This window comes from Sorex araneus, chromosome 5 (genome assembly GCF_027595985.1).
Source record: "Sorex araneus isolate mSorAra2 chromosome 5, mSorAra2.pri, whole genome shotgun sequence".
Classification (NCBI taxonomy): Eukaryota; Metazoa; Chordata; class Mammalia; order Eulipotyphla; family Soricidae; genus Sorex; species Sorex araneus.
Window position 1 is genome coordinate 108,682,559 of NC_073306.1, and position 12,463 is coordinate 108,695,021.

The window sequence follows — 12,463 nt, forward strand, 5'->3', positions numbered from 1 at the left end:
AGTCAGGGTTGACTGCATGCAAGGCAAGTGCCTTATCTGCTGTACAATCACCCTGGTCCCTCAGCAATCATTTTTTTTTAATAAATTTATTTATTTTTAATTAATGAATCACCATGAGGGTACAGTTACGGATTTATACACATCTGTGCTTATGCTTCCCCCATACAAAGTTCGGGAACCCATCCCTTCACCAGTGCCCATACTCCACCACCAGTAAACCCAGCATCCCTCCCATCCTCCCCAATCCCATCTCCCCCCACCCCACCCTGTCACTGTGGCAGGGCATTCCCTTCTGTTCTCTCCCTCTAATTAGCTATTGTGGTTTGCAATAAAGGTGTTGAGTGGCCACTGTGCTCAGTCTCGAGCCCTCATTCAGCCCGCAACTCCCTTCTCCCACATGGCCTTCGACTACATTATAGTTGGTGATCCCTTCTCTGAGTTGCCCTTTCCCCAGAATGTGAGGCCAGCCTCCAAGCCATGGAGTCAACCTCCTGGTAGTTGTTTCTACAATTCTTGGGTGTTAGTCTCCCACTCTGTTATTCTATATGTCATAGATGAGTGCAATCTTTCTATGTCTGTCTCTCTCTTTCTGACTCATTTCACTTAGCATGAAACTTTTCATGCCGATCCACTTAAATAAAAAATTTGTGACCTCCCTTTTTCTAACAGCTGCATAGTATTCCATTGTATAGATGTACCAAAGTTTCCTCAACCAGTCATCCGTTCTAGGGCATTCGGGTTTTTTCCAGATTCTGGCTATTGTAAACAGTGCTGCGATGAACATACATGTGCATATGCCATTTCGATTATACTTTTTTGCCTCTCTGGGATATATTCCCAGCAGTGGTAACAGCAATCATTTTAATCTATTCAAAAGGGTTCAGACTTCTACTTTTTGGGTGTTGTTGTTGTTGTTTGTGGGGGAACACCTGTCATTGTTCAGGGCTTATTCATGGCTCTGAACTCAGGAATGACTACTGATGAGGTTAAGGGGTACATATCGGGTGCTGGGGATCAAACTGGGGGCAGACCATATGCAAAGCAAGTGCCCTACCCATTGCACTTTCTCTCCAGTCCCAGAGTTCAGGAGAACATAAGGTTCATGAAATTTCAAGTTTTTTTTTTTTTTTTTTGCTTTTTGGGTCATACCCAGCGATGCATAAGGGTTACTCCTGGCTCTGCACTCAGGAATTACTCCTAGCGGTGCTTGGAGGACCATATGGGATGCTGGGAATTGAACCCGGGTTGGCTGCATGCAAGGCAAATGCCCTACCCACTGTGCTAGTGCTTCAGCCCCGAAATTTCAAGTTCTAGAAATAACTGTATAACCATCCTAGAAAATGAAACCTAGAAAAGTTTAAACTATGTTGAAAACATTGAAAAATCAAATATGCTCTTTTTTTTTAAAAGGCAAATCATACATCTTTACTTTATTTTTATTTTTTGGGTTTTTGTCCACACCCAGCATTACTCAGGGTTACTCCTGACTCTGAACTCAGGAATTACTCCTGGTCATGCTCAGGGGACCATACGGGATCAAACCTGGCTTGGCTGCATGCAAGGCAAGCACCCTAACCACTGTGTTATTTCTCCAGCCCCAAATATAATTTTCTAAAGTATTTCTAAAGACCAGCCATTAAAAAAACACACACAAAAAACAGTGGAATATTTTATCCCAAAATCAAACTACTGGTAGTTTCAAATATAAAGAAACAATGATCTCAAAAAAATATATTCCAAGGATGTTTAAAATAGAAGGAAGAGACCCTAAATGTTAGTAACTTTAAAAAAAAAAAAACCACTCATACCTTTAAGACCATGTTTCAGACAATGTTCCATAACAACAAAGAACTGCTGCAGGGGCGGGTAGTCAGAATCCAAAGTCCGGCCAAAGCTTAGAGCAGATTCAATGAGTCCTTTGATACTCAGTTTGGCCATGTTTAACAAGTTTGCTCTCTCAACAGCCGTGGGGTCTTTTGTAGCTGAAAGTAGAAAGGGAGAGTTTAACATCATTTGCAAGGCCTGGTAGTGAAATAAATACAAATCTCCCTCAGTCTTCCTAAGTAAGTAACACCCTATTTTAGTTTCTCTTTACTCATTCTAGGATACTAATATAATCACTCCCGGCAAGATTCGTTAATTATTCTCGAGATCCTGCAACTTCTCTCTCTCTATATATATATATATTTTTTGCTTTTTGGATCACACCCGGCGATGCTCAGAGGTTACTCCTGGTTCTGCACTCAGGAATTACCCCTGGTAGTGCTCAGGGGACCATATGGGATGCTGGGGATCGAACCCGGGTAGGCCGCGTGCAAGGCAAACGCCCTACCCGCTGTGCTATTGCGCCAGCCCCTCTCTATATTTATTTTACTTCTGCATTACTTCTTCAGGAAGAATGAGTTGGGTTGTTTATATGCTGGGGAATGGAGGGGTCTCAGGGCACAGAGATCAGGGCTTGGGAGACCACAGACGGTGCCTGGGCCAGCCACGTGCAAGGCTAGCACTTTAGCCCTGGATTATCTCTCCCAGCTCTGTTTTTTATGACTTTCTATGGAGATAAGTTTGGGTTAATGACAAGATGGATAATAGGTAAAATCAAAGGATGAAATCAAGGCCCAAAAAAAATCAGTAAACTGGCAATAAAAAACAAGGGGCTGGAGCGATAGCACAGGGGGAAGGGCGTTTGCCTTGCACGTGGCCAACCCGGGTTCGATTCCCAGCATTCTATATGGTCCCCCAAGCACCACCATGAGTAATTCCTGAGTGCAGAGCCAGGAGTAACCCCTGAGCATCACTGGGTGGCCCCCTCCCCTCAAAAGTTAAGGGTCCTAAGAGACAGTAGAGCAGATTAAGGTGCATGCTTCACTCAGTCGACCCTAGTTCGATCTCAAGAACCACATATGGTTACTGACCCCTGCTGCCAGGAGTGACCCCTGATCCCAAATGGCTGTGGTACAACCCTCACACACCCACTCCAAAAAAGTAGTCATAACCCTAAAATTCCAGTGTCATCTCTAACAAATGATGGGTAAATAAAAACACAGGAACAAACTGGAGCTCATTTAATTCTTTCAACGTTATTTGGGGGGTCTTCCCCAGCAGGGCTGGATGGGGGAGAAGCAATATAGCAAGGTTGCCTGATTCAGTGTTCGTACAGGAAGCAAGATGCCAGTAGGGACCACTGGTGGCAGCACTCAGGGCCCACCAGGCCTAAACTTCATAGTACTGTGGGGGAGGGTTGCAGGTGGATGCTGGGGATGGTGGATGCAAGGCTTGTATGTGTCCTCCGACCTCCTAGGAGCTGTTTTAACCCTCTCTATTGTCTTTTGCTGCAACTTTAACTCGGTGTTGTAGCACCTGCCTATCTTCCCAGCCGGGGTCATTTCTGAGAGGTACTTGTGCCGAGCTGGGGAGATAGGACCAGGGTTGGCCTTGGACAAGGGTAAGAGCTCATTTCTCTTGTCCAACAGATGCGTTTTTTTAAAGCTTATTCTTAATTGGTATGTTCAATGCACACCAAACTCTTTTATTCTCGGATTATTCTCGGACGCTCAGCCGCATCCTGGACACTCACAGTTGTGAACGTCAGGTTCATTTCAAATCACACACAGCTCCTACGAAGCACCGAGTCGAACAGTCTGTCACCTCTGGCCCACTGACCAAGCCCAATAAAACGAAGGGTCCCCCCTTCCTTCTCCAAGGACCCGGACCACTGGGCGTGAGGGAGGCCCACCGCTGAATCCCCGCGGCGGCGGCTCGGAGCAACCTGGCGCGAGGGGAAGGCTCCGCACACGACCCCCTCTCAGCCCCCCGCCCCTCCACTTTGCTTGAGGGTGGGGCGCGGGAGGTGCTTCCTGACCTCGGCGCGGGCCCCGTCACATGCTCAGCCCGCGACCCGAGACAAAGGCGGCCTCGGCCCCGCAGCCCCGCGGCCCGCAGCCTTTCCCCAGCCTCCCGGCAGCCCCCGGGATGGGGCCGCGGGGAGACCCGCCCCCCGCCCCAGCCTGCAGGACTCTGCGGGGGGCTCCGCAGGGAGCCCGGCTTTGCCTGCCGACCCCGCTCCCGCCCTCGGCCGCGTCAGGGCTCCGGGCCGCGTCCTGAGACGCGCCTTCCCTCAGCCGCCGCATCCGCCGCGCCCCGACCCGCACCGTCCGGGCGCCCAACGGGAGCAGGGGCCGGAGGGGGCTGCCCCCCGGCCCCCGCGGCGCGTTGCCATGGCGACCCCCGCCCCGGGCCGCTCCCCTTACCCATGGCGGCGGCGCGCTCCGGCCCGGGCCTCCCTGGGCCCCGCCGACGACTCCCTCCGGCGCGCGGCCGCCCCACAGCGCTCCCGGCGGCGGGAGGACGACCCGGCGGGCGGCGGCGCGGGGGGCGGCGGCGCGGCGCGGGCCCCCTCCGCGCGGGCACCCCGGGCGGCAGCCCCCGGCCGCCCCCAGGCCCCCCGAGAGTGACGCCCGCAGACGCCCGAGCTGCCGGAGCCCGCGTGACAGGCGCCGCCCAGGAGCCGTGCGGGATTCTTTCCTGTCACGCGGCCTCGCCCGCCGCCGCCGCCGCCGCCCCGTCGCGTCTGTCATCCTGGCACGACCTGTCCCGCCCGCCCGCCTGCGGGGACTCCCGCAAGCCGCGCCCGGGCTCTCCCCGGCACGCCACGGGCACTGCTGGCAGAAAATACTGGGGCACGACCCTCCGCCCCCCGCGCTACCATTACTCAGTGTTAACCGCTGACACAGTAGGATCCAACAGTGGAAAACAATTTATTTCACAAAAACCAGTCATCATTTTTTAAAACACCTGAGGTAGAGGCATGAGAGATTGAGCACTCAATATTTTGAAATGAGAAAAAATTTCCTACACGAAAATGGCGCCACAGAATCATTCTTCGTACGTGTCTGTCACAGATGCATAGATTCTTTGAGGTAACTGTTTTGCAAACATCTTTTTACAAAGAGGAAAAAAATTACCTGGGGCAAAGGGCTTAAGAACAAACAGGTGAAAACAGGGATACACCTTCTAATTTGTTATATCAGCAAACAAAACCTCTTCTCAAAGGACAATGTATATTTTATTTTATACCAAGCTCTTCAATATAAAAACACTGAACACTAAGGTGGGGGAATAAAAGGGATCAGAAAGGAGGGGGAGAGGGGACTGGAGAGATAGCTCGGCATTTGCCCTTTCTGCAGGCACTATATACAGAATGATCCCAGAGCACTGCCCTTTGAGGCCCAAAACAACACCACCAAAAAAGCAAATAGGATTAGGATAAAATAAAATAAAATAAAAATAAAATAAATTAGCATAAAATAAAAAGAAGAAAAATCAAAAACAGATTTTGGATTAGGGAATTCAAAATACACGTACTGTCTTCTTTTTGTTCTTTTTTTTTTTTTCAGCCACACCTGGCAATGTTCAGGAGTTACTCCCGGCTCTTCACTCAGGAATCACTCCTGGCAGGGCTCCAGGGACCATCTGGGGTGCCTGGGATTGAACCCAGGTTGGCCACATGTAAAGCAAGCTCCTTCCTTACCTGCTGTGCTATCTCTCCAGCCCCCTTCTTAAGATTAAAAAGTTTGTAAACAAAGAAATTTCTTTTTCTTTTTTTGTTTTTTTCTGGTTACGCAGCAGTGCTTAAGGGAGGAAGAATGCAATGCCAGGGATCTAACCCAGAGCCCTTGCATGGGTCCCTGAGTATCTCTTGAGCCCTGAAAAGCAAATCTATACCCAATTGTTTAAACATACAAAATATGAAAAAAACAATCTGCAAAACCAAATTAGTCCTGGACAAAAAAAAAAAAGCTTTTTAAAAAGCACTGGCTCATACTTGGATAGGGCATCACTCTACCATGGACAAATATCCCCAGCCAAAAATTGGTTTTGAAATTTTTATTGCTAAAATTTTAAACTCAGGCCCCAGAGAGAGAGAGCAAGTTCAACAGGTTGAGTGCACATGCTTTGCACTCAGGACCCAGGTTTGATCCCAGGCACCACATGCTCCCCTGGGTACCAGGACAGAACCCCACACACAGAGTCAGGAGTAGTCCCTAAACACTATTGAGTGTGAACTGAAAAAAGAAAGTTAAAGGCTCAGGTCTGGGACTAGAGTGATAGTACAGTTCATAGGGGGTTTGCCTTGCACATGGCCAACCAGGTTAGATCCCCAGCATCCCATATGGTCCCTGAGCACCACCAAGAGTAATTCCTTAGTGCAGAGCCAGGAATATGCCTGAGCATCACCAGGTGAGACCCCTCTCCCCCCAAAAAATTCAGGCCCAAAGTTAAACCGGGTCAAAATTTATCAGGATCTTTTAGGTCACACAAAAACGCATTTGTAGCACCTCTAGTTAGATGTAGCAGGAAAACTTTTGTAACACCAAAACAAAAACTTTTGTAGATCAAAAAAAAAACAAACCACAATTAGTTTAAAATCAAACAAAATCAAACTAAAAGAAAAACAAAATTACTAAGTTAAATTTTATTATGGGTAAAGAATTTCAAAAAGAATATACCTTAATTAAATAAAAATAAATAACCTGAACTCTAAACAGAGTGTGGTTACTTCATATTATGCCCTTTGATTAAATGTTATCTTCACATTCTAATCAGGCAGAGTTATGGCACATCCAAATTATGAATAGACAATAGAAAAAAGAACCACCACAGTAGTAGAGAAACTCGAGGATGACAGGGCATTAACTTCTTTGAGAATCACTCAATATGTGACAAAGACTATCTTGTTCTCCTGGCGGAAGATCAATGATGTAAAATAGGTTAAGGAAGATATATTTTAATACAATATGGAATTTCACAAAACCACTTATGACTCCAATCCTAAAAATATAGTTATGCAGGGGCAGGAGAGATAGCACAGGGAGTAAAGAACTTGTCTTGCACACAGTTGACCCAGGTTCAATGTCAGGTACCCCATACGGTCCCCCAAGCACCACCATGAGTTATTCCTGAGTGCAGAGTCAGAAATAAGCCCAAAGCACCACTTGTCGGGGCCCCAAAAACAAACAAACAAAAAAAGGTTTAAGTGTGTTTCCACTATAGAATGCAACCCAGGGACCAGAGTGATTGTATAGCAGGTAGGGCGTTTGCAAACCCGGGATGTGGCAAACCTGGGTGTATCCCTGACACCCTATCTGGTCGTCCAAACCCACCAGAAATGATTCCTTAATGCAGGACCAGCAGTTACCCCTGAGCATCACCAGGTGTGGCTCAAAAATAAACAAAAAGAACAAATACAGTATAAAATACAACAGTGTCTTTTATTCTTCCTGATGTCAGGACTTCAAAAGTAAAATACATTTTATTTAGTTGTGCTCAAGGGTGCTTAGGGATCCATGGGGTGCCAGATTTCAAACCCTGGGCTTCCCCATGCAAAGCATGTACTTCAGCACTTTGAACTATATCTGAGGTGGGGAGAAAATACAGGGATTAAGGCACTTGCTTTACATTGCACCAACCTCAGTTCAAACTCTGACATATTCTATGGTCCACCAAGGACTGTCAGAGGTTAGTCCTGAGCTGAGCCTGAGCACAGAAGTCCAAAGTCCTCCCCAAACAAATAAATAGGTTGGGGGGCTGGAAACAGTAAGAGTGAGTAAGGTGCCTGCCTTGCATGCGGCTGACCCAGATCTACTCATCAGTACTCTGTATGATGTCCCACGAGGAGTTATCCCTAAGTCCAAAGCCAGAAGTAAGCCCTGAGCGCTGCTGGGTGTGGCCCAAATAAACAGATAAATCACTGTATCACTGTCATCCGGTTGCTCATCGATTTGCTCGAGCAGGCACAAGTAATGTCTCCATTGTGAGACTTGTTGTTACTGTTTTTGGCATATCGAATATGCCACAGGTAGCTTGCCAGGCTCTGCCGTGCGGGAGGGATACTCTCGGTAGCTTGCCCGGCTCTCCAAAAGAGGCGGAGGAGTCGAACCCGGGTTGGCCACGTGCAAGGCGAACGCCCTACCACTGTGCTACTGCTTCAGGCCAAACAAATGTATTTTTTTTTTTCTTTTTGGGTCACACCTGGCGATGCACAGGGGTTACTCCTGGCTTTGCACTCAGGAATTACTCCTGCATTTACCAGTAAGACTGTAGGAAATGGCAGATACATATGTTGGGACTTCACTTGTCCCTAGGCATTTGTCACTTTTTAAACGTAATTCCCTATCCTGAATTTTAAAAAGATCATAAATTGGGGTGAGAAGAATCAGAATAACCAACTTTTCCTGTACGTATTTTAAGAAAAATTTCTTTGTTCCTAAGACCCTTTCTGGCCCTTTCTCACTCATAAATTATCCCTCCGTAATGACCTTCATTACTTTATTTTTGCTTAAAAGTACTTCCTGTCAATTGTTTCCTCTCCTTCCTTAGAGACTCAGAACTCTGAATTAAGTCTATGGAAACCACAAGACACTGAGTTTCAATTTATACATTATTCTCAAAAGTGCAATCAAGGGGTTGGAGAGATAGTACAGTGGATAAGGCACTTGGCTTTGCATGTGGCTGACCCAGGTTCAATCCCCAGCATCCCATATGACCTCTGCAGCACTGCTAAGAGTGATTCCTAATCAGAGAGCCAGGAGTAAGTAACCACATTGACAACAACAACAAAAAGGTGTATTCAAATGTGACCACGTAGAAGATAAAAAGGATATGAGTTTTTCTGAGTTCAGATGATGAAGCAGCTTCTCCAAAGGAGGATAGCGGCTGAGAGAAGACACACATCCCAAGAGGATCAGTTTATGTTTGGCTCTGGTAATAGCAACATTAAGACGTCGCCAATCTTTCAAGAGTTCACCAATCTGTAAAGAAATGTAATTTTCAATTATTTCAGTTTTCCTATATCTTTGAGCTTATTCTGATAATACCATCTGAACCATTTTCCTTCTTTTGAAAACACAGATTGTGAGTTGGTTGAGGGGGATAGCTCATATTTCCCATATCCAAGGTCTTGAGTTTGAACCCTAGTACCAAAAGAAAACAAAACAATAACAAAACCCCACAGACTGCAAAAATGATTTGTCAACATAGTTAAAGCGCTAGACAACTGGAAAAGCGTGTTCACAGTGTCAACTTCAACATTTTATCGGGTATGAAATCAAAGTCATAATTTCAAATATTAAGTAGTGCAATAATAAAAGTAAGAACCATGTTCACCCACTGTAGCACTGTTTATAACAGTAACAAAAACTTATAATAGGAGCTAGAGACACAATGAGAAGGGCGCTTGCCTTGCCAAGTAGGGTTTAATCCCCAGAACCCCAAACCCCTTATGGGTCCCTGAGTCTTGCCAGGAGTGATCCTTGAGCATGGAGGCAAGAAAGCCCTAAGCACAGCTGGGTGTAGCCAAAACAAAACAACAACAACAAAAAAAGTCCTTGTAACAGAAAAGACTCTGGAGAATGATTATATACCATGATATGCATGTACAACAGATAAACTATACAACGGTAGAAAAAAAACTCTCTATTCTCATGGAAAGATTATTAAGTTATTACGATGAAAAAGGAAAGTCTAGCATAGAGTTATAGAATGCATAATTAACTTTTGGAAAAATTTGAAAATATAAATGCTGATACATATCTATTAGCATATGCAAATAAGAAAGCTAAAAAGATTATCTGTGAGGTTCAAAACTGAGTAGAAGACAACAGATAAAAGGAGACTTATTACCATGTTTTTGTTTTGTTCTGGTACCCTGAGGTGCTCATGAGCATATTCCTGGCTCGGTGCTCAGGGTGCTCCAGAGGTACTCGGGATTGACTCCAGAGCTCCTGCATGCAAAGCACATACAGATGCACTCCAGCCCCGAGCCATCTCCCCAGTCCCTACACTTCCTTTATCACTCTGTACACTTTAAAAATCTTATAAGTACTACATAATCAATAAAAACAAATCAAGAGGGGCTGGAGCAATAGCACAGCGGATAGGTCATTTGTCTTGCATGAGGCCAACCTGGGTTTGAGTCCCAGCATCCCACATGGTCCCCAAAGCACTGCTAGGAGTAATTCCTGAGTGCAGAGCCAGGAGTAACCCCTGTACATTGCCGGGTATGACCCACAAAGCAAAAAAAAAAAAAAAAAAAAAATCAAGAGGAGGTAAAATGCAAAACCAAAACATAGAAATATGTATAAATTTGAAAGAACACCAAAGAAACCCTTTATGTTTAAAATGCCCAAAAGTGAAGATAAAAAGTGGCACAGCGAGAAATAGTGCAGGGTTAAGGCGCTTGCCTTCCATGCAGCTGACCCCAGTTCAATCAATGTCTGGCACCAAATGTGACCACCTAAGTCCCACCAGAAGTGACCCTCAGACACAAAGCCAGGACAGACCCCTGTGAACCAGTAGTGTAACCCTAAAACTCAAAATAAATAAAAATGCATAAAAGTAATAACCAAAAGCAACCCAAATGCCCATTGACTAATGAATGTGCAACACACAAAAACACAGAGGCATGATATAGCCGGATACATGCTAACACACATATGGACTTCAGGACATTATGGAAATACAATATGCCAAGAACAGTAAAGCGAGTGCAACCTCCATTCAACTAAGAGTGTGACCCGCAGTGAGCACACATGACAGCACTGTGACTGAAGCACGCACACGGCAGCAGAGTACCAGTACCGCCACCTGATGCACAGCCCAAGAGCTGCACAGTGTGGAATGTGCGAGCCATTGGGGAGATGACTCAAAATGTCTGCATGTATGCTTTGCCTCTGGCAGTGAAGGAGAGAGAGGGAGAGAGAGAGGGGGGAGGGGGGAAGGGGCCAGGGTGAGGGGAGGGAGGAGGAGGGAGGGGAGGAGGGGGAGTGGGAAAAGGAGAGGGAAAGGGAGAGACTCAGGGGGAGGGACAGGGACAGGGACAGGGAGAGAGAAAATAAAACACTGGGTACTAAATGCCAGGAAGTGGGGGGAATGAAAGTTATTCCTGAATAGTTTTAGTTTTGCAAAGTGAAAATGTTTTGGAGACTGTTATATATATATACCACATTAATAGATTTAATACTACTGAACTCTAAACTTTAAACCAATTAAGACCATACATTTTATGTTTTAATAATTAAAGAGAAAAGACTCCAAACAAACAGGAAAAACAATTAACTTACAGTTCCATCTTTATTGCTTCTAACAAAAGAGACCAGAACAATACTTTTGTCTCTTCCTTGGTATTTGTCTACTGTATTAACTTCAACCATCCCAAGAGACAAGTGTGCCAATAAATCATTGATGATTTTCAGTTGCTGCCTGTATGGTGCAATTATGCCAATATCACAGGGATTACATCCAGCCTACACACAATAAAAACACAATTTAAAAATAAAATCCTGATTTTCATTTTCATCTTTTTTTTTACAAAATCTACTATATTAAATATCTATGTATTGTGCCCAAGTGAAAGTTATAATAGTTCTTTTTAAAGAACTAGTTATTGAATCTGCTATACATCTATACCCATACTTTCTGAGATGAAATCATCTCATAGATGAACTGCGCCTAAAATAAAAATATATCCCATGATCTTTAGAGATTCAGGGTAGCATAATGACTGGCGCCTCACTAAAACAGTGCCATTATAAAGAACAGTAGGGGCTGGAGCGATAGCACAGTGGGTAGGGCTCTTGCCTTGCACGCAGCCGACCCGGGTTCGATTCCCAGCATCCCATATGGTCCCCTGAGCACCTCCAGGAGTAATTTCTGACTGCAGAGCCAGAAGTAACCCCTGAGTGTCTCCAGGTGTGACCCAAAAAGCAAAAATAAAATAAAATAAAATAAAAAAAAGAACAGTAAAAACACACTTCTCGGGGCTGTAGCGATAGCACAGCGGGTAGGGCATTTGCCTTGCACTCGGCCAACCTGGGTTCGAATCCCAGCATCCCATATGGTCCACTGAGCACCGTCAGGAGTAATTCCTGAGTGTAGAACCAGGAGTAACCCCTGTGCATCGCCGGGTGTGACCCAAAAAGCAAAAAAAAAAAAAAAACCACACTTCTCTTCCGGCTAGTCCTGAAAGTGAGGCTTTCACATCCCAATTATACTGACTATAATACTGCCTTAACAATAAGAATTAGCTGTTTGCAAAAACTTTTTCTAAATGAAAACCTAAAATGTCACTATGAAAAATTGCATCTTAGATAAACTTTATCAAAATAAAACAGGCTTTATGCCTCTTACCTTAGTAAGGATTAAGGCCAGATGTTTTTGTTTTGGCTTTTGTTGTTTTGTGGCCACACCCAACAATGCTCAGGGACCACTCCTGGCAGGAGCCAGGGACTGTATGGAGTGTTGGGGCTCAAACCCGGGTCAGTTTTGTGCAAGGCAAGTGCCCTACCCACTGTACTCTTTCTGGCCCCAGGTCAGACTGAAGTTCCTTGTACTCTGACTTTTCTTTGAGGGATGGGAATTTGGGGACCACACCTGGCAGTGCTCAGGGGCTGCTCCCGGGAAGTGC

General features: G+C 45.5%; 2 protein-coding genes across 4 annotated transcripts in view; both read right to left on the reverse strand.

Moving 5' to 3' along the window:
- RUFY2 (RUN and FYVE domain containing 2) overlaps positions 1-4,408 on the reverse strand; it is a 51,570-nt gene extending 47,162 nt beyond the window's left edge. For all 3 annotated transcript variants that reach the window (XM_055138725.1, XM_055138728.1, XM_055138727.1), the window contains exons 1-2: positions 4,251-4,408; positions 1,809-1,982 (exon numbers count right to left, since the gene is read on the reverse strand). In XM_055138725.1, coding sequence (XP_054994700.1) covers positions 1,809-1,982; positions 4,251-4,254 — 178 coding nt within the window. In that variant the 5' untranslated portion in view covers positions 4,255-4,408. The remainder of the gene's footprint in view (positions 1-1,808; positions 1,983-4,250) is intronic.
- Positions 4,409-4,765: 357 nt separating this feature from the next.
- DNA2 (DNA replication helicase/nuclease 2) overlaps positions 4,766-12,463 on the reverse strand; it is a 41,181-nt gene continuing 33,483 nt past the window's right edge. The window contains exons 19-21 of the mRNA XM_055139211.1: positions 11,121-11,303; positions 8,662-8,810; positions 4,766-6,759 (exon numbers count right to left, since the gene is read on the reverse strand). Coding sequence (XP_054995186.1) covers positions 6,693-6,759; positions 8,662-8,810; positions 11,121-11,303 — 399 coding nt within the window. The 3' untranslated portion in view covers positions 4,766-6,692. The remainder of the gene's footprint in view (positions 6,760-8,661; positions 8,811-11,120; positions 11,304-12,463) is intronic.